Source organism: Vulpes lagopus, chromosome X (genome assembly GCF_018345385.1).
Source record: "Vulpes lagopus strain Blue_001 chromosome X, ASM1834538v1, whole genome shotgun sequence".
NCBI classification, from domain to species: domain Eukaryota; kingdom Metazoa; phylum Chordata; class Mammalia; order Carnivora; family Canidae; genus Vulpes; species Vulpes lagopus.
This window is the reverse complement of record NC_054848.1, coordinates 64,784,491-64,806,554: the sequence shown is the minus strand read 5'-3', so window position 1 is coordinate 64,806,554 and position 22,064 is coordinate 64,784,491. Positions and strand designations below refer to the sequence as shown.

General features: G+C 36.8%; 1 protein-coding gene across 8 annotated transcripts in view; it reads left to right on the top strand.

The window, feature by feature from the left end:
- The window catches only part of RPS6KA6 (ribosomal protein S6 kinase A6), a 199,826-nt gene that overhangs the window by 58,682 nt on the left and 119,080 nt on the right, over nucleotides 1-22,064 (top strand). For 6 of the 8 annotated variants that reach the window (XM_041740161.1, XM_041740156.1, XM_041740160.1 and 3 more), the window contains one exon: nucleotides 19,319-19,450. The exons of 1 other annotated variant lie outside the window; for it this stretch is intronic. In XM_041740161.1, coding sequence (XP_041596095.1) covers nucleotides 19,319-19,450 — 132 coding nt within the window. The remainder of the gene's footprint in view (nucleotides 1-19,318; nucleotides 19,451-22,064) is intronic. One more of the 8 variants, XM_041740155.1, reaches the window with a different exon arrangement.

Genomic DNA, 22,064 nt, shown 5'->3' with positions numbered 1-22,064 from the left:
CTGAAGCAGAAGAGGGAAAGAAAAAATATTGGGTCACAAATCTAGAATTAGGGAGCTCAGCAACTATATGAAGCATAATAACATTCATACCATAGGCGTCCCAGCAGAAGAGAGGGAAAAAAGGGCAGAAGATTTATTTGAGGAAATCATAGCTGAAAAATTCCCTAATCTGGGGGAAGGAAACAGACATTCAAATCCAGGAGGTTGAGAGAACGCCCATCAAGATCAACAAGATCAAAAAACCAACATCAAGATATATCATAGTTAAATTTGCAAAATATAGGGATAAAGGTAAAATCCTAAAAGGAGCAAGGCAAAAGAGGTCCCTAACTTACAAGGAAAGAAAAATAAGGTTAGCAGCAGATCTCTACACAGAAATGTGGCATATCTTCAACATGTTGAATGGGAAAAATATGCATCCAAGAGTACTTTATCCAGCAAGACTGTCCGTCAGAATAGAAGGAGATATAAACAGTTTCCCAGACAAAAACTAAAGGAGTTCATAACAACTAAACCAGCTCTGCAAGAAATATTAAAAGAGACTCTTTGAGTGGGAAAATAAGACCAAAAGCAAGAGAGACTAGAAAGGAACAGAGGAAATCTCCAGAAACATTGACTTTACAGGCAATGCAATGGCACTAATTTCCTATCAATAGTCGCTTTCAATGTAAATGAACTAAATTCTACAATCAAAAGTTATAGGGTATCAGACTGCATAAAACAAAACAAAACAAAACAAGACCGATCTATAAGCTGCCTAAAAGAGACTCATTTTAGACCTATGGACACCTGCAGATTGAAAGTGAGGGGATGGAGAATCATCATGGTGATGGACATCAAATGAAAATAAAAATAACCATACTTATATCAAACTAGATTTTAAACCAAAGATCATAACAAGAGATGAAAGCAGTATATCAATATATAGGGGTTATCTAACAAGATCTAACAATTGTAAATATGCCCCAACTTTGGAGCACTGAAATATATAAATCAGTGAATAACAAACATAAGAAAACACATTGACAATAATACAGTAATAGTAGGAGACTTCAATACCCTACATATATCAATGGACAGATTATCTAATCAGAAAATCAACAAGGAAATAATAGCTTTGAAGGACATGCTGGACCAGATCAACTTAATGGATATATTCAGAACATTTCATCCTAAAGCAGTGGAATACACAGTATCTTGGAGTGCACATGCAACATTCTGCAGGATAGATCACATACTGGGTCACAAATCAGCCCTCAACAAGTTCCACAAAGCTATGAAACTAGAGGTCAACCACAAGAAAAAGATCGGAAAGACCATGAAAACATGGAAGTTAAAGAACATCTTACTGGAGTACGAATTGGTTAACCAGCAAATTAATGAAGACATAAAAATACATGGAAGCAAATGAAAATGAGAACAGGACAGTCCAACACATTTGGGATGCAGCAAAAGCAGTTAAAAGAGGGAAATATACAGTAATACAAGCCTACCCTCAAGAAGAAAAGTGTCAAATACACAATCTAGCCTTAGACCTAAAAAAGGTAGAAAAACAACAGAAAGTGAAACTTAAAATCAGTAGAAGAAGAATAAAGATCATAGCAGAAATAAACAATAAAGAAACAAACAAAAATATAGACCATATCAATGAGACTATGTTCTCTGAAAGAATTAGTAAAATTGATTATTTTTACAATGGAAAGACTGGACACTAGCCCTTTATTTGATAGGTCATTGGCAAATATCTTCTCCCATTCTGTAGGTTGTCTTTTAGTTTTCTTGACTATTTCTTTTGCTGTGAAGAAGGTTTTTATCTTGATGAAGTCCAAATAATTCATTTTTGCTTTTGTTTCCCTTGCCTTTATGGATGTATCTTGCAAGAAGTTGCTGTGGCCAAGTTCAAAAAGGGTGTTGCCTGCGTTCTCCTCTAGTATTCTGATGGATTCTTGTCTCATATTTAGATCTTTTGGTGTCCATCGAAAGATGAATGGATAAAGAAAATGTGTATTCTCTTTATATTGAATTGAATATATATATTGAATATATATATACATTGAATTGAATATATATATTGAATATATATATACATTGAATTGAATATATATATTGAATATATATATACATTGAATATATATATACAATGGAATATTACTCAGCCATTAGAAACGACAAATACCAACAATTTGGTTCGACGTGGATGAAACTGGAGGATGTTATGCTGAGTGAAATAAATCAAAGGGAGAAGTACAAACATTATATGCTCTCATTCATTTGGGGAATATAAAAAATAGTGAAAGGGAATAAAGGGGAAAGGAGAGAAAATGAGTGAAAATATCAGAGAGGGTGACAAAACATGAGAGACACCTAACTTTAGGAAATGAACAAGGGGTAGTGGAAAGGGAGGTGCACAGGGGATTGGGATGACTGGGTGATGGGTACTGAGGGGGGCACTTGGCAGGATGAGCACTGGGTGTTATGCTATATGTTGGCAAATTGAACTCCAATAAAAAAAGAACAAAAAAAAAAGAATAAAAAAAGGAAGACTGGCTCTTTGAAATAATTAATGAAATGGATGAATCCCTAGCCAGATTTATCACAAAGAAAAGAAAAAGTACCCAAATAATATCACAAATGAGAAAGAGGAGATCATGACCAATACCAGAAAGATACAAATAATTGTAAGAGAATATTATAAAACATAATATGCCAACAAATTTGGCAATCGTGAAGAAATAGATAAATTCCAAAAACATACAAAATATCAACAAAGAAACGGAGAAATACAAAACTTGAGCAGGCCAATAACCAGCAAAGAAACTGAATCACTAATCAAAAATCTACCAACAAGCATAAGTTCAGGGCCAGATGGCTTCCCAGGGGAATTCTACCAGTTATTTATTTATTTATTTTTTAATTTTTTTATTATTATTTATTTATGATAGTCATACAGAGAGAGAGAGAGAGGCAGAGACACAGGCAGAGGGAGAAGCAGGCTCCATGCACCGGAAGCCCGATGTGGGATTCGATCCCGGGTCTCCAGGATCGCGCCCTGGGCCAAAGGCAGGCGCCAAACCGCTGCGCCACCCAGGGATCCCGCAGTTAGTTATTTAAAGGGGAGTTAATACCTATTGTTCTGAAACTTCCAAAAATAGAAATGGAAGGAAAATTTCCAAACCCATTCTGTAAGGCTAGCACTACCCTGATTTCTAAACGAGACAAAGACACCACCTAAAAGGAGCAGGCTAATATCTCTGATGAACATAGTTGCAAAATTTCTCAACAAAATACTAACAAATTAAATTCAACAGTACATTAAAGGAATCATTCAACAACATGAAGTGGGATTTATTCCTGAGCTCGAAGGGTGGTTCCATATTCACAAGTCAATCAACGTGTTATGCCTCATTAACAAACAAAAGAATAAGAACCTTAATGATCCTGTCAATAGATGGAGAAAAAGCATTTGGCAAAGTACAGCATCCACTTTTGATAAAAACCCTTGAAAAAATGAGGATAGAAGGAACATATCTCAACATAGTAAAAGGCCATATATGAAAACATCCACAGGTAAAATCATCCTTAATGGAGAAAAACAGAGCTTACAAGACAGGGATGTCCACTCTCACTTCTGTTATTTAACACAGTACTAGAAGTCCTAACCTCAGGAATCAGACAACAAAAAGAAATAAAATGCATCCAAACTGGCAAGAAAGAAGTCAAGCTTTCACTACTTGCAGATGACATAATACTTTGTAGAAACTCAAAAGACGGGATGCCTGTGTGTCTCAGTGGTTGAGCGTCTGCCTTTGGCCCATGGCGTGATCCTGGATTCCTGGGATCAAGTCCCACATCAGGCTCCCTGCATGGAGCTTGCTTCTCTCTCTGCTTATGTCTCTGCCTCTCTCATGAATAAATAAAATCTTTAAATAAAATAAACTCAAAATTCTCCACCAAAAAATTGCTCAAACTGATAAAAGAATTCAGTAAATTTGCAGGACATAAAATCAAGGTACTCAAATTTGTTGCATTTCTGTACATAATTAATGAAGCAGTAGAAAGATAAATCAAGGAATCTATCCCACTTACAACCTTAAGAAACCTAGAAATAAACCTAATCAAGAAGATAAAATATATGTATTCTGAGAAAAATAGTATAGCAATGCAGGCATACCTCAAGAAGCAAGAATAATCTGAAGTATATAACCTAACAGTACACCTAAAGCAGCCAGAAGAGGAAGAGTGTATAAAACCTAAATCCTGTAGAAGAAGGGAAATAATAAAGATTAGAGCAAAAGTACATGATACAGGAATAAAAAAAACAGCAGCATAGATTAATGTAACTAGGAGCCTATTCTTTGAAAGAATTACAATGGATAAACCTGTAGCAAGACTTATCAAAAAGAAAGTACCCAGATAAAATCATTAATGAAAGAGGAACGATCACAACCAGCACCACTAAAATACAATTATAAGAGAATATTATGAAGAAGCATGCATCCAAAAATTGGGCACCTGGAAGAAATGGATATATTCCTGGAAACATATAAACTACCAACATTGAAACAGGACAAAATAGAAAATTTGAGCAAATTCATAACCAGAAAAGAAATTGAATCAGTAATCAAAAAACCCACAACAAAGAAGAGTCTATGGCCATTTGGGTTCTCAGGAGTATTCTACCAATCATTTAAAGAAGAGTTAATAACTATTTTTCTCCAACTATTCAAAAAAATAGAAAAGGAAGGAAAACTTTTAAACTATTTCTTTGAGACTAGCATTATCTTGGTTTCAAAACTACACGAAGATCCCACTACAAATCAGCCAAGATGCCTGATGTACATGGTTGCAAAAATTCTGAACAAGAGACTAACAAATTAAATCCAACAGTTCTTTAAAAAATATTCACTGTGATCTGGTCATGTTTAACCTGGCTTCAAGCATGGTTTAGTATTCACAAATCCATCAACGTGATATAACACATTAATCAAAGAAAGGACAAGAACCATATGATCCTCTCAATAGATACAGAAAACGCATTTGATAAAATACAGCATCCATTGTTGATGAAAAACTTCAAAGAAATAGGGGAATTGGTAACATACCCCAATATCATAAAACCCATATATTAAAGGCCCATATATATGGTCAGGAACAACACAGGGATGTCCACTGTCACCACTGTGATTTAACAAAGTATTGTAAGTCCTAGTCCCAGCAATCAGACAACAAAAAGAAATAAAAGGCATCCAAATCAGCAGAGTAGTACTCAAATTTCCACTCATCACAGATGACATGACACTCTAAGTAGAAAACCCTGAAGACTATACCAAAAATTGTTAGAACTGGAGGGGAAAGATGGCGGAAGAGTAGGGTCACCAAGTCACCTATCCCCACAAAATTACCTAGATAACCTTCAAATAATCCTGAAAATCTACAAATTTGGCCTGAGATTTAAAGAGACAACAGCTGGAATGCTACGGTGAGAAGAGATCACGCTTCTATCAAAGTAGGAAGAGGGGAAAAAAGAAATAAAGAAACAAAAGGCAAAAAAAAAAAAAAAAAAGAAACAAAAGGCGTGCAAGAGGGAGGGGCCCCGCGAGGAGCCGGGCTAAAGCCCGGTCGAGTGTCCCCAAGACAGAAAAGCCCTGCCTGGAGAAGCAGGAGCTTTGCCAATCTTCCCGGACAGAAAAGCACCAGAAAGGGCTGGCAGGATATATTCAGGGTCCTAAATGAGAAAAACATGCAGCCAAGAATACTTTATCCAGCAAGGCTCTCATTCAGAATAGAAGGAGAGATAAAGAGCTTCCAAGATAGGCAAAACTGAAAGAATATGTAACCACCAAATCAGCTCTGCAAGATATAATAAGGGGGAATCTTAAAATTCTTCTTTAATAAGATGTACAATGGAACAATCCACAAAAACAGGGACTGAATAGGTATCATGATGACCCCAAACTCATATCTTTCAATAGTAACTCTGAATGTAAATGGACTTTATGACCCAATTAAAAGGCGCAGAGTTTCAGACTGGATAAAAAAGCAGGACCCATCTATTTGCTGCCTACAAGAGACTCATTTTAGACATAAGGACACCTAAAGCCTGAAAATAAAAGGTTGGAGAACCATTTACCATTCAAATGGTCCTCAAAAAAAACAAAACAAAACAAAACAAAACAAAACAAACAAACAAACAAAAAACAAAAACAAAACAAAAACAAAAACAAAAACAAAAAAAAAAACAAATGGTCCTCAAAAGAAAGCAGGGGTAGCCATCCTTATATCAGATAAACTAAAATTTATTCCGAAGACTGTCGAGAGATGAAGACAGACACTATATCATACTTAAAGGATCTATCCAAGAAGAGGACTTAACAATCATCAATATATATGCCCCAAATGTGGGAGCTGCCAAATATATCAATCAATTAATAACCAAAGTAAAGACACGTAGATAATAATACACTTATACTTGGTGACTTCAGTCTAGCAATCTAGCGCTCTCTACACTTGATAGGTCTTCTAAGCACAACATCTCCAAAGAAACAATAGCTTTAAATGATACACTGGACCAGATGGATTTCATAGATATCTACAGAACTTTATGTACAAACGGAACTGAATACACATTCTTCTCAAGTGCACATGGAACTTTCTCTAGAATATATCACAAAATGGGTCACATTTCAGGTCTGAACCGATACCAAAAGATTGGGATGGTCCCCTGCGTATTCTCAGACCGTAATGCCTTTCAGTTAGAACTAAATCACACGAAAAAGTTTGGAAGGATTTCAAACACGTGGAGGTTAAGGACCATCTTGCTAAAAGATGAAAGGGTCAACCAAGAAATTAAGGAAAAATTGAAAAGGTTTATGGAAACTGATGAGAATGAAGATACAACCGTTCAAAATCTTTGGGATACAGCAAAAGCAGTCCTGAGGGGGAAATACATTGCAATACCAGCATCCATCTAAAACCTGGAAAGAACTCAAATACAAAAGCTAACCTTACACCTAAAGGAGTTAGAGAAAAAACAGCAAATAGATCTTACACCCAGCAGAAGAAGATAGTTAATTAAGATTCGAGCAGAACTCAATGAAATCGAGACCAGAAGAACTGTGGAGCAGATCAACAAAACCAGGAGTTGTTTCTTTGAAAGAACTAATAAGATAGATAAACCATTAGCCAACCTTATTAAAAAGAAGAGAGAAAAGACTCAAATTAATAAAATCATGAATGAGAAAGGAGAGATCCCCACCAACACCAAGGTAATACAAACGATTTTAAGAACATTATGAACAGCTATACGACAATAAATTAGGCAATCTAGAAGAAATGGACGCATTTCTGGAAAGCCACAAACTACCAAAACTGGAACTGGAAGAAATAGAAAACCTGAGCAAGCCAAAAACCATGGAGGAAATTGAAGCAGTCATCAAAAACCTCCCAAGACACAAATGTCCAGGGCCAGATGGCTTCCCAGGTGAATTCTATCAAACGCTTAAAGAAGAAATCATACCTATTCTACTAAAGCTGTTTGGAAAGATAGAAAGAGATGGAGTACTTCCTAATTCATTCTATGAGGCCAGCATCACCTTAATTACAAAACCAGACAAAGACCCCACCAAAAAGGAGAATTACAGACCAATATCCCTGATGAACATGGATGCAAAAATTCTCAACAACATACTAGCCAGTAGGATACAACAATACATTAAGAAGATTATTCACCCTGACCCAATAGGATTTATAACCCGGGATGGAAGGCTGGTTCAACACTCGTAAAAGAATCACTGTGATTCATCATCTCAGCAAGAGAAAAAACAAGAACTGTATGATCCTCTCATTAGATGCAGAGAAAGCATTTGACAAAATAGAGCATCCATTCCTGATCAAAACTCTTCAGAGTGTAGGGACAGAGGGAACATTCCTCAACATCTTAAAAGCCATCTACGAAAAGCCCACAACAAATATTATTCTCAGTGGCGAAGCACTGGGAGCCTTTCTCTAAGATAAGGAACATGATAGGGATGTCCACTCTCACCACTGCTATTCAACATAGTACTAGAAGTCCGAGCCTCAGCAATCAGACAACAAAAAGACATTAAAGGCATTCAAATTGGCAAAGAAGAAATCAAACTCTCCCTCTTCGTCGATGACATAATATTCTAAATAGAAAATCCAAAAGACTCCACCCCAAGATTTCTAGAAATCATACAGGAAGTTGGCAGTGTGGCAGGATACAAAATCAATGCCCAGAAGTCAGTGGCATTTCTCTACACTAAAAGTGAGACTGAAGAAAGAGAAATTAAGGAGTCAATCCCATTTACAATTGCACCCAAAACATAAGATACCTAGTAATAAACCTAACCAAAGAGGTGAAGGATCTATACCCTAAAAACTATACAACACTTCTGAAAGAAATTGAGAAAGACACAAAGAGATGGAAAAATATTCCTTGCTCATGGATTGGAAGAATTAATATATAGTGAAAATGTCAATGTTACCCAGGGCGATTTACCCTTTTAATGCAATCCCTATCAAAATACCATGGACTTTCTTCAGAGAGTTTGAACAAATTATTTTAAGATTTGTGTGGAATCAAAAAAGACCTCGAATAGCCAGGGGAATTTTAAAAAAGGACATCCGTAGCTGGAGGCATCACAAGGCCAGATTTCAGGTTGTACTACAAAGCTGTGGTCATCAAGACAGTGTGGTACTGGCACAAAAACAGACACATAGATCATTGGAACAGAATAGAGAATCCAGAAGTGGACCCTCAACTTTATGGTGAACTAATATTCAACACAGGAGGAAAGACTATCCACTGGAAGAAAGACCGTCTCTTCAATAAATGGTGCTGGGAAAATTGGACATCCACATGCAGAAGAAGGAAACTAGACCACTTTCTTTCACCATACACAAGGATAAAATCAAAATGGATAAAAGATCTAAACGTTAGAGGGAACTTTCATTGACATCTTAAAAGCCATTTACGAAGAGCCCACAGCAAATATCATTCTCAATGGGGAAGCACTGGGAGCCTTTCCCCTAAGATCAGGAACAAGACAGGGATGTCCACTCTCACCACTGCTGTTCAACATAGTTCTGGAAGTCTTCGCCTCAGCAATCAGACAACAAAAAGACATTAAAGGCATTCAAATTGGCAAAGAAGAAGTCAAACTCTCCCTCTTCACCGATGACATGATACTCTACATAGAAAACCCAAAGGCCTTCACCCGAAGATTGCTAGAACTCATACAGCAATTTGGTAGCGTGGCAGGATACAAAATCAATGCCCAGAAATCAATGGCATTTCTATACACTAACAATGAGACTGAAGAAAGAGAAATTAAGGAGTCAATCCCATTTACAATTGCACCCAAAAGCATAAGATACCTAGGAATAAACCTACCCAAAGAGGTAAAAGATCTATACCCTAAAAACTATAGAACACTTCTGAAAGAAATTGAGGAAGACATAAAGAGATGGAAAAGTATTCCATGCTCATGGATTGGCAGAATTAATATTGTAAAAATGTCAATGTTACCCAGGGCGATTTACAGGTTTAATGAAATCCCTATCAAAATACCATGGACTTTCTTCAGAGAGTTAGAACAAATTATTTTAAGATTTGTGTGGAATCAGAAAAGACCCCGAATAGCCAGGGGAATTTTAAAAAAGAAAACCATATCTGGGGGCATCACAATGCCAGATTTCAGGTTGTACTACAAAGCTGTGGTCATCAAGACAGTGTGGTACTGGCACAAAAACAGACACATAGATCAATGGAACAGAATAGAGAACCCAGAAGTGGACCCTGAAATGTATGGTCATCTAATATTCGATAAAGGAGGAAAGACTATCCATTGGAAGAAAGACAGTCTCTTCAATAAATGGTGTTGGGAAAATTGGACATCCACATGCAGAAGAATGAAACTGGACCACTCTCTTTCACCATACACAAAGATAAACTCAAAATGGATGAGAGATCTAAATGTGAGACAAGAGTCCATCAAAATCATAGAAGAGAACACAGGCAACACCCTTTTTGAGCTCGGCCACAGTAACTTCTTGCAAGATACATCCACAAAGGCAAAAGAAACAAAAGCAAAAATGAACTATTGGGACTTCATCAAGATAAGAAGTTTTTGCACAGCAAAGGATACAGTCAACAAAACTAAAAGACAACCTCCAGAATGGGAGAAGATATTTGCAAATGACATATCAGATAAAGGGCTAGTTTCAAAATCTATAAAGAACTTATTAAACTCAATACCAAAGAAACCAACAATCCAATCATGAAATGGGCAAAAGACATGAAGAGAAATCTCACAGAGGAAGACATGGACATGGCCAACATGCACATGAGAAAATGCTCTGCATCACTTGCCATCAGGGAAATACAAATCAAAACCACAATGAGATACCACCTCACACCAGTGAGGATGGGGAAAATTAACAAGGCAGGAAACCACAAATGTTGGAGAGGATGTGGAGAAAAGGGAACCCTCGTAGACTGGTGGTGGGACTGTGAACTGGTGCAGCCACTCTGGAAAACTGTGTGGAGGTTCCTGAAAGAGTTAAAAATAGATCTGCCCTACGACCCAGCAATTGCACTGCTGGGGATTTACCTCAAAGATACAGATGCAGTGAAACGCTGGACACCTGCACCCCAATGTTTATAGCAGCCATGCCCACAATAGCCAAACTGTCGAAGGAGCTTCGGTGTCCATCGAAAGATGAATGGATAAAGAAGATGTGGTATATGTATACAATGGAATATTGCTCAGCCATTAGAAATGACAAAATCCCACCATTTGCTTTGAGGTGGATGTAACTGGAGTGTATTATGCTGAGTGAAATAAGTCGATCGGAGAAGGACAAACAATATATGTTCTCATTCATTTGGGGAATATAAAAAATAGTGAAAAGGAATAAAGGAGAAAGGAGAAAAAATGAATGGGAACTATCATAAAAGGAGAGAGAAAATTAAAGACTTGTAACTCTGGGAAACGAACTAGGGGTGGTGGAAGTGGAGTTGGGGGGGTGGGAGTGACAGTGTGATGGGCACTGAGGTGGGCACTTGATGGGGTGAGCACTGGGTGTTATTCCATATGTTGGCAAATTGAGCACCAATAAAAATAAATTTATAAAAAATTGTTAGAACTAATTTATGAATTCATCAAAATCACATAGTACAAAATCAATTACATTTGCCTTTCTCTACACAAACATTGTAGAAGCAGAAAGAAAAATGAAGGAATCGATTCCCATTTACAATTGAACCAAAAAGCATAAGATACCACGGAATAAACCTAACCAAAGAGGTAAAAGAAAGGCATTCTGAATACCATAAAACCCTGATGAAAGAATTTGAAGATGACACGAAGAAATGAAAAGAAATGAAGATATGACATGAAGAAATGAAAAGACACTCCAGCCTTATTCATTGGAAGAATAAACCTTTTTAAAATGTCTTTACTACCCAAATCAATCTACATATTTACCCAAATCAATCTTTTCAAAATACCACCATTTTTCACAGATCTAGAACAGTATTAACATTTGTATGAAACCACAAAAGACCCCAAGTGGCCATAACAATCTTGAAAGAGTAAAGTGAACCTGGAGGAAACACAATTCTGGATTTAAAGCTATATTACAAAACTGTAGTCATGAAGACAGTATGGTACTGGCACAAAAACAGACACATAGACCAATGGAACAGAATAGAGAACCCAGAAGTGGACCCACACCGATACCAATTCATGTTCAACAAACTGGGAAAGAATATCTAATGGAAAAACAACAGTATTTTCAACAAATGACAATGGGAAAACTGGATGACATCATGCAGAAGAATGAATCTGGACCACTTTCTTATACCATACACAAAAATAAATTCAAAATGGTTGAAAGACCTAAATGTGAGACAGGAAACCGTAAAAATCCTGAAGAATAACACAGGTAGTAACCACTTTGACATTGGCTACAAAGACTTCTTACTGGACATTCTCTTGAGGCAAGGGAAACAAAAGTAAAAATGAACTATTGATTTAAAAAAATGAACTATTGGGGGGATCCCTGGGTGGCTCAGCGGTTTAGTGCCTGCCTTTGGCCCAAGGCGCGATCCTGGAGTTCCGGGATTGAGTCCCACATCGGGCTCCCAGCCTGGAACCTGCTTCTCCCTCCTCCTGTGTCTCTGCCTCTCTCCCTCTCTCTCCCTTTGTCTATCATAAATAAATAAATAAATCTTTAAAAAATGAACTGTTGGGACTTCATCACAATAAAACTTCTGCACAGTGAAAGAAACAATCAACAAAACTAAAAGGCCGCCTGCAGAATTGGGGAAGATATTTGCAAATGACCTATCTGATAAAGCGTTATCCAAAATCTGTAAAGACATTATCACACTCAACACCCCAAAAGCAAATAATCCATTTTATAAATGGGCAGTACACATTAATAGACTTTTTTCCAAAGAAGACTACAGATGGCTAATAAGCACATGAAACGATGCTCAGCATCAGTCATCATCACGGAAAGACAAATCCAAACAATGAGATACCAACTTATCCCTGTCAGAATGGCTAAAATTAACAATACAGGAAACAAATTTTGGTGAGAATATGTAGAAAGGAAACCCTTTCATACTGTTGGTGGGATTGCAAAGTGGTGTAGCCACTCTGGAAATTAGCATGGTGGTTCCTCAAACAGTTAAAAAAATAACTGCCACTGGACCAGCAATCACACTAATAGGTATTTATGCAATGGATACAAAAATACTATTTCAATGGGGCACGTGTATCCTGATTTTTATAGCAGCATTGTCAACAATAGGTAAGTTATGGAAAGATCCTGTGTGTCCATCAACTGATGATAGATAAAGAGGATGTCAGCTATAAAACGAACGATACTTGCCATTTGCTGTGATTTGGATGGTGGTAGAGTGTATTATGCTAAGTGAAAACAAAGAAAGATAAATATCATATGATTTCACTCACACGTGGAATTTAAGAAACAATAGATGAAATAGAAGTAGAAGAAAAAAATAGAGGGAGGCACACCATAAGAGACTTTTAACTAGAGAAAGCAAACTGCAGGTTGATGAAGACAGGTGGGCAGGGGAATGGGCTCAATAGTTGATGGTTATTAAGAAGGGTACTCGTGATCAGCACTTGGTGTTATATGTAAGTGATGAATAATTAAATTCTATTCCTGAAACCGTTATTACAATATGTGTTGACTAACTAGAATTTAAAGAAAAACTTGAAAAAAAATAATGCACTATAAAAAACTACAGCTAATATGATAAAGGGAAAAGTTTTGCAATAGAAAAATTATTTCAAACCCTTGTACTGTAGATATGCAAAACTCTTTGATAAACAATTACTGTTCATCTAAATATTGATGCCTAGTCAATAGTAGGTGCAGTTGTATGCTATACCAGAAGCAATGCAAAGATAAATAGAACAAATAATTCAATAACTTCAATTTTATAGACATACTGTGTTTTTCTCAGTTCTCAGTTGACTCTGTCATGCAGGTCTGAAATAGGGCAAATTTTATTGCTATTTTATAGATGAGGGAACTAAAGAGCTGATCCTAGTAAATAGAATAATCCAAGCCAAGAGGGAACTAGTTTGCTACCCTTGTTTGATTTTCAGTCAATACAAATTTGTACTATTTTCCTAGCCTAAATATTCTGTAATTACTTTCTAATAAGTACATTATTTGAGGCGTTTCGCTCACCCTGGTGGTGTTTTGACATTTACATTATTATTACTGTTAGCCTTCTTTCATAGTATGCTGATACTTAGCTTGGTTTTCCTTGACCCTAGATTTTTCACTGCATGCGAAGAGTACATCAAGCTGCTTTCCCAGATCTCTGCATGTACATTTTTTTTTAATTTTTTTTTAATTTTTTATTTATTTATGATAGTCACAGAGAGAGAGAGAGAGAGGCAGAGACATAGGCAGAGGGAGAAGCAGGCTCCATGCACCGGGAGCCTGATGTGGGATTCGATCCCGGGTCTCCAGGATCGCGCCCTGGGCCAAAGGCAAGCGCCAAACCACTGCGCCACCCAGGGATCCCTGCATGTACATTTTAATAAATCTATAACTAAATGCTTTTGGAATTTCTCGGTGATCAAACTGTCCTATCTACCCAGAAATATAGCAAATGTTTGAACAGATGGATATTGCAATAATGTATAAAACCCATAAAATAATGCTTTAAAAATCTGTCTTCTTTATTTTCACTTTTTAGTTTTAATTCCAGTATAGTTAACATGCAGTGTTATATTAGGTTCAGGTGTACAATATAGTGACTTAACAATTCCATACATCACCCCATGCTCATCATGACAAGTACACTCTATTTCCATCATCTATTTCACCTATCCCCCACCACCTTCCCTCTGATAACCATCAGTTCTTAATAATTAAGAGTCTGTTTATTGGCATATCTCTTTCTTTTTTTCCCCCTTTACTCATTTATTTTGTTTCTTAAATTCCACATATGGGTGAAATCATATGATATTTGTCTTTCTCTGACTTACTTCTCTTAGCATTATACTCTCTTGGTCCATCCCTCTTATTTTGACCTGTTTTCTGGAGGTATCTATGCTTATAGGAAGCAGTCATAATAATATCATATAGTATGATTTCCTAATAAATTGTCTTCAGTTTCTTTTTCTCATTAACAGGTGATTTCAAGTCAGTTGTCAAAAGATTGGGGCAGTAGTGTATTTTGCATTTTGTTTTATATTCTATCAGTATATTTTTCCAGTATAAACAGCATTGTTGGCTCCCTGAATTAAAAAGATGATCACAGATTGTAGAGGTCAGAACATACTGTTTTGGTTGTGATTGGGCCTTCATAATTTTTGTATTTATCAACAATTACTATGATATTCCAACAACAAAAAAAAAAAACTAACTCACCTTCATTCTCGCCTCAGATTTGTCATGTTGTTTTGGAAAGAACAGTGGTTCCTATTTCAAAGTTATTAAATCTTAATTTCACACTGTTAGCTTTCTTTACAGATATCAACTATGATTAGGTACTATGTATAAGTTTGTTAGGGCTGCCATAACTAAGTATCACAGACCAAGTAACTTATACAACAAATCTATTTTCTCACAATTCTGGAGGCTAGAAGTTCAAGAGCAAATTGTTGGCAAAGTTAATTTCTTCTGAGGTCTGTTTCCTTGGCTTATAGATGTCAGTCTTCTCCCTGTGCTTTTACATGCTTTTTCTTCTGTGTGTGTCTATGTCTTAATCTTCTCTTCTTAAAGGAACACCAGTCATATTTGATAAGGGTTCATCCTAATGACCTTATTTTTTTAACACCCTGTCTCCAAATAGTCACATTCTGAGGTGCTGGGGGTTAAGACTTCAGCACATGAATTTTGAGGGGAAACGATTCAGCCCATAGCATACTGTATACCTTTTTGTTTCATTAAGGGATGTGACATATCTGACAAAATTTGTTATCCTCCAGTCTACATTTTATCTCTGTATCCCAAGTAGATAGCACAGTGTATGATACATAGCATATGCTCCATGAATGTTGTTGATTTTTCTGAATGAGTGAGTAATTAAAGATAAAAGACTGTGTGTATGGGAAGATTATGTAATACATCATGACTTTATTATACCAGGATAGAGAAAAGTATTTGAAGATTCACTCTTAGAAGAAAACAAATGGATTGTTGATAGGTACATTACTACCTTGTTTCAGGCTAGAACACTACCAGTCTCAAGATTTTTGGAATGGTGCAGAACCAGAAGAAAGTGAAGTAGAAGAAGGAAGGAGGGCTACAGATGACACAAAAATAATGTTTTAGTATTAAACATCAATAAATATAGCCTTGGAGATGCTAAGAAATGTTAGGCAGTAGACAAGAATGGGTTGGGGAGGAGATGAAATAAGAAAGATGAATATTGGAAATTATGACATAGAGAGTATCAGAGAATTTGACAGTAAAAAAAAGAGGTAGCACATGCAAATTATAAACCACTTGTATAATAAGTAACCATGTGTATGTATGTGTGTATATATGTGTATGACTATCTATATTTATATATCTATGTACCTGTATCTTAGAAGCACCTAAATACTACTTTTCAATCCTGAGCATGTATCAGAATCATCTGGGAGGTTTTAAAAAATACTAGGTCTCACTCTAGTTCTACTGAACCATAATCTTTGAGGATGGAACTCAAACATGTGTGTTAAATAAATATTTATTTTACTAGTGATTTTTATTTGCAGCTAAGGCATTATAAGCTACTCTTTACTTAAATGCAGCCTAGCTATAATTTAGTAACATAGTACATAGTAGTTGTTTGCTTAGGAGCATATGTGTGTTTATTAGAGAAGACATGGCCAATCAGTAAGTTAATGTCAGCATTTTTTAAAAAGTACAGATTCTGGAGTCATTGTGCCCTTCATTTATATTGAGTACAACACAGTGTAATAAAAGTACTGACCATGGATAATCTTGAAAAATGTTTATTTATATTCCTCACACTCTGAAGAAAAAATGCTTATTTCATTAAATTTAGATATAAAATCAGTTCTGTTCAAAACTGACACAATTCCACTATATAGGATGAATTTCATATTTCCTTATTTCCTTTGTATATTAAAAAATTAACTCTGGGGGAAGCCTGGGTGGCTCACAGGTTTAGCTTCTGCCTTCAGCCCAGGGCATGATCCTGGAGACCCGGGACCGAGTCCGGCGTTGAGCTCCCTGCATGGAGTTTGCTTCTCCCTCTGCCTGTGTCTCTGCCTCTCTCTCTCTCTCTCTCTCTCTCTCTCTCTCTCTCTCTCTGTGTGTGTGTGTGTGTGTGTGTCTCATGAATAAATAAATTAAAATCTTTTAAAAAATTAACTCTGGATACCTATTTTCAGTTTTTATTAAAGACATTTAAAAATAATTTTACGTGTTTTTTTACTATTTAATTTATCTTGAAAATCTTTCTTTTTACAAGTGAGAATAAGCTGATGATTGCCAGAGGGGAGGGAATCTGGAGGATGGGTAAAATGAGTGAAGTGAAGTGGGAGATGCAGGCTTCCAGTTGAGGAATGAGTAAGTCATGGGAATAGGAGCTACAGCATTAAGAAGTATAGTCAATGGTAAAGTAATAGCATTGTATGGTGACAGTAGTTATACTTGTAGTGAGCACAGGATATCATATAGAATGGTTGAACCAATACCTTGTGTACCTGAAAGTAATGTAACATTGTGTGTCAACTATACACGAAACATAATAAACATTATATATTAAAATATATATTGTATATAATACTATCTATCCATATAAATTAAAACAACTTTTTCCTCATTCTCTATTTATGAAATTGTGTGGATTTCCGAGGCTGTCTGCTTCCATAAAATCAAACAAGTATTATGCAAAGCCTTAGGAATGCAGAGATGAATGTGATAATACCTGCATTCAGGAAGTTCACAGTCTAGTGAGAGAGAAAGACAAGGTAAGGTGATTTATTAGGACACAGAGTACCAATATTTTATGGTGGCTATCCCCTGGGAAAAGTGATCTTTTCTAATCTAGTAGCATTTCTCATGTTGGAAACTTTTTATGGTAATGCTGCCAAAAAATGAAAGACATATTACATTTTTAAAGGCTGGGCATCTGGATTTTAATTAAGAAAAGAGACATTGAGCAGACACTTTAATTTGGAAGACATTCTTAGCTTTGGTGAAACTAACTAGAGTATAATTGTTTCCTTGGTGACAGTAACTAGTACAGTACAGTTGTTTCCTAGCTCTGAACATTTTTTAAAAACTAATGTCATTATGACCCATGTTTATAATGATGGTCTTTTTTTTTATGATAGTCACACAGAGAGAGAGAGAGAGACAGAGACATAGGCAGAGGGAGAAGCAGGCTCCATGCACCGGGAGCTCAACGCCCTGGGCCAAAGGCAGGCACCAAACCGCTGCGCCACCCAGGGATCCCCATAATGATGGTCTTAAATGTCAGATACTAAAATACTTAGCCATGAAAATGCTGTACTGTGTTCAACATAGAATCACAGACCTATGGGGAACCTTAAAGATCCATGTAATGTAATCTGTTTGTCATGTGAGAGCAGTGAAGTAGAGTCATTTGTGATTTGGCTAAGGCCACTTGTCTTATGCATGGCAGAGCTAGGAGCAAATCTTAGTCTACTGACTCTTCTACCAGTGTTCTTTCAGGTAGAGAAGAATCCTAATACGTGTTTTTATTATATGCTCTAAAGACCAGTAGTACATTCGTAGTATGTAGTGAAAACTCAGTTAACCATAATATTTAGAGTATACAGTCTGATGTTGCTTTTGGTATACACATATTCTATTGCAAAGGTGCATATAGATAAGCCATATAGAATGGTAGCTGCAAAGCATATGTATTTGCATTAAAAAGTTTTTCTTAAAATATTTTATTTATTTATTCATGAGAGACCTACAGTGAGAGGCAGAGACACAGACCAGAGGGAGAAGCAGGCTCCTTGCAGGGAACCCGATGTGGGACTCGATCCAGGGACTGGGATCATGCCCTGAGCCAGAGGCAGACCCTCAACCACTGAGCCACCCAGGCATCCCTAAAAACAGTTTTTGACTTTTGGGGGCAAATTAACTCTCATAGCCACTTACAAGTCTGTTGAAATACCATCTTGATGTATAACAAACATCCATAGACATACTTTTAGAGCTGATTCTTCATTTCTGGCTGATTAGTGGTTACTGATACCTAAAGCTAAAATTCCTCTCCTGCCCTCATGAGAGAGTGAATGTTTGGCTAATTGTGTAACATGGAAGTTATTTTAGCTGCCAAGGAGTCTGGTTTACTTGGGATTATGCTCATGCCCACTTTGACCATAGTCAATATTTATTAATCAATCAATTAATGCATGACTTGACTGAGAATATTCTTGGAATCCAGACCAGAATTTACATGGTGTTAAGAATTGCATGCTCAACTGCCTGGGCCAGTCAGGCACCCCTCCAGTGAGGGTCTTAAAACTATTAGTTGTTGATTTTTTTCTTCTATCACTACCTAGTTGGAAGGGAAACCTGAAGCATAGATTTTATGTGCTTATGTTTATGTGTAATTATATAATAGAGGTGGTGGTGGTGGTGGTCGATCTCTGTGTGAGAAAATAGGGAATTGAAATATACCAGTAGCCCATAAAACTCTGTGCTAATGTGAAGGAGTTGGATAGTCAGTTATTTTCTGGTGTAATTTCTGGATCTAAATGGAGCTAATCATTAGATGTTGCAACTAGTTTTGAGAATTGTTTAGATTTTTTTTTTACAGGATGAAGGAGTTGTTAAAGAAATCCCTATTACTCATCATGTTAAGGAAGGATATGAGAAGGCAGATCCTGCACAGTTCGAGTTGCTCAAGGTGCTTGGTCAGGGATCCTTTGGAAAGGTAATAAATGCCTTATTCCACATTTTTTTTCTCTTTTAAACATTTAGCAGAAAAAGTGTACACATAGAAATTTGGAAAATGTGCCATTTATAAATTTGTAAAAGAATACACACAAAGTTAACTCTCTAATTTTACTCCTTTTATTTCTGTGGTATCTTAGTTCTATTTCTTTATATTTCTCTATTATAAACAATGTTTTCCGGTACTGTGGGCTCACTCATTTCTTTGGGACAAAATAGAACATGCTGTTTATTAGCTGCCTATATCAAAGTAGTTTGATTTTTTTAAAAAAGTTTTCCTTTTAAAAATGCTGGCATAATCCACAGCTTGTTCTTTCTGAGTGATTTTATCTATATTTCTTAGCTCTATCACAAAAGTAATAATTATACACCAATTCATATATGAGTGCATGAATTCACCTATTATCATTAAAGAAGTGTGTGTACAGCAGGGATAGGGACTGGGTGACGTATGGATGATGTGAAACTCCTAAGCTCTAAGGAGCTTAAGTTTCAAAATAGAGACGTTGAGAAATTCATGATTAATTTCATTATCAAAATAATGAAATTCATTATTAAATCTGTTTATTAAGTGCTTAATGGTATGATTCTTAGAAGTGTGTAGGTCTGGTTCTTGACTTTTGTACATCTAACATTGAAGAAGTGAAAGTTGAAGTTACTATACACACAACAATAGATAACAGCCTTTAAGGAAACAATAGCAACAATTTAATGGGAGAAAGATAATGAGAAACTACTAATTTGAGGTGACTGAGATTTAGTTTAAAGGGAGAAAGTAGGGCAACTGAGCAGTGACTCTTATGACCTGAATCATTTTTTGTATATATATTTTTAAAGAATTTATTTATTTATTCATGAGAGCAGAGAGAGAGAGAGAGAGAGAGAGAGAGAGAGAGAGAGAGAGAGGCAGAGACACAGGCAGAGGGAGAAGCAGGCTCTCTGCAGGAGCCCGATGTGGGATTCGATCCCAGATCTCAGAATCACACCCTGAGCCAAAAGCAGATGCTCTACCGCTGAGCCACCCAGGCGTCCCTTTATTGTATATTTTTTTATTGGAGTTCAATTAGCCAACATATAGTATAACACCCAGTCCTCATCATGTCCAGTGCCCCCGTCAGGGCCCGATACCCAGTTACCCCATTCCCCCACCCACCTCCCCTTCTGCTACCACTTGTTCATTTCCCAGAGATACAAATCTCTCATGCTCTGTCACCCTTTCTGATTTTTCCCACTCATTTTCTCTCTTTTCCCCTATAATCCCTTTGACTATTTTTTATATTCCCCGTATAAGTGAAACCATATGTTGTACTTGTCCTTCTGAGTGACTTACTTCACTCAGCATAATACCCTCCAGTTCCATCCACATTGAAGCAAATGGTGGGTGTTTTTTGTTTCTAATGGCTGAGTAATATTCCATAGTATACATATACCACATCTTCTTTATCCATTCACCTTTCAATGGACATTGAAGCTCCTTCCACAGTTTGGCTATTATGGACATTGCAGCTATAAACATTGGGGTGCAGGTGTCTCAGCTTTTCACTGCATCTGTATCTTTTGGGTAAATCCCCAGTAGTGCAATTGCTGGGTCATAGGGTAGCTCTATTTTTTAACTCTTTGAGGAACCTCCACACAGTTTTCCAGAGTGGCTCCACCAGTTCACATTCCCACCAACATCCCCTTCTTCCACATCCTCTCCAACATTTGTTGTTTCCCGTCTTGTAAGTTTTCACCATTCTTACTAGTGTGAGGTGGCATCTCATTGTGGTTTGATTTGTATTTCCCTGATGGCCAGTGATGTGGAGCATTTTCTCATGTGTTTGTTGGCTATGTCTATGTCTTCTTTGGTGAAATTACTGTTCGTGTCTTTTGACCATTTCATGATTAGATTGCTTTTTTCTTGGGTGTTGAGCCTAATAAATTCTTTATAGCTCTTGGATACTAGCCCTTTATCTGATTTGAAAATATCTTCTCCCATTCTGCAGGTTGTCAATGAGTTTTGTTGACTGTTTCTTTTGCTGTGCAGAAGCTTTTTATCTTGATGAATTCCCAATAGTTCATTTTTGCTTTTGTTTCCCTTGCCTTCATAGATGTATCTTGCAAGAAGTTGCTGTGGCCAAGTTCAAAAAGAGTGTTGCCTGTGTTCTCCTCTAGGATTTTGATGGAATCTTGTCTCACATTTAGATCTTTCATCCATTTTGAGTTTATCTTTGTGTATGGTGCAAGAGGATGGTCTAGTTTCATTGTTCTGCATGTGGATGTCCAATTTTCCCAGCACCATTTATTGAAGAGACTGTCTTTTTTTTCCAGTGGATAGTCTTTCCTGCTTTGTCGAATTTTAGTTGGCCATAGAGTTGAGTGTTGTGCCCAAGATTAGGTATCCAAGAAACCACCAAAAAGCGGACACCAATGCAAATCCATGAGGGTTTATTTACAAGCTCAAGCTTGGGTCCAAGTTATACCCGACACAGCGGAGCAGGGACTTGGACCCTGAGGTGGGTTTCAGCTTAGTTTTATGGGCTGGTCTAGGGGACCTCCAGAAGAGATTGAGGAATTTCTGAAGTTCTGTTTATGTTCTGATACGGGGCTTTCAA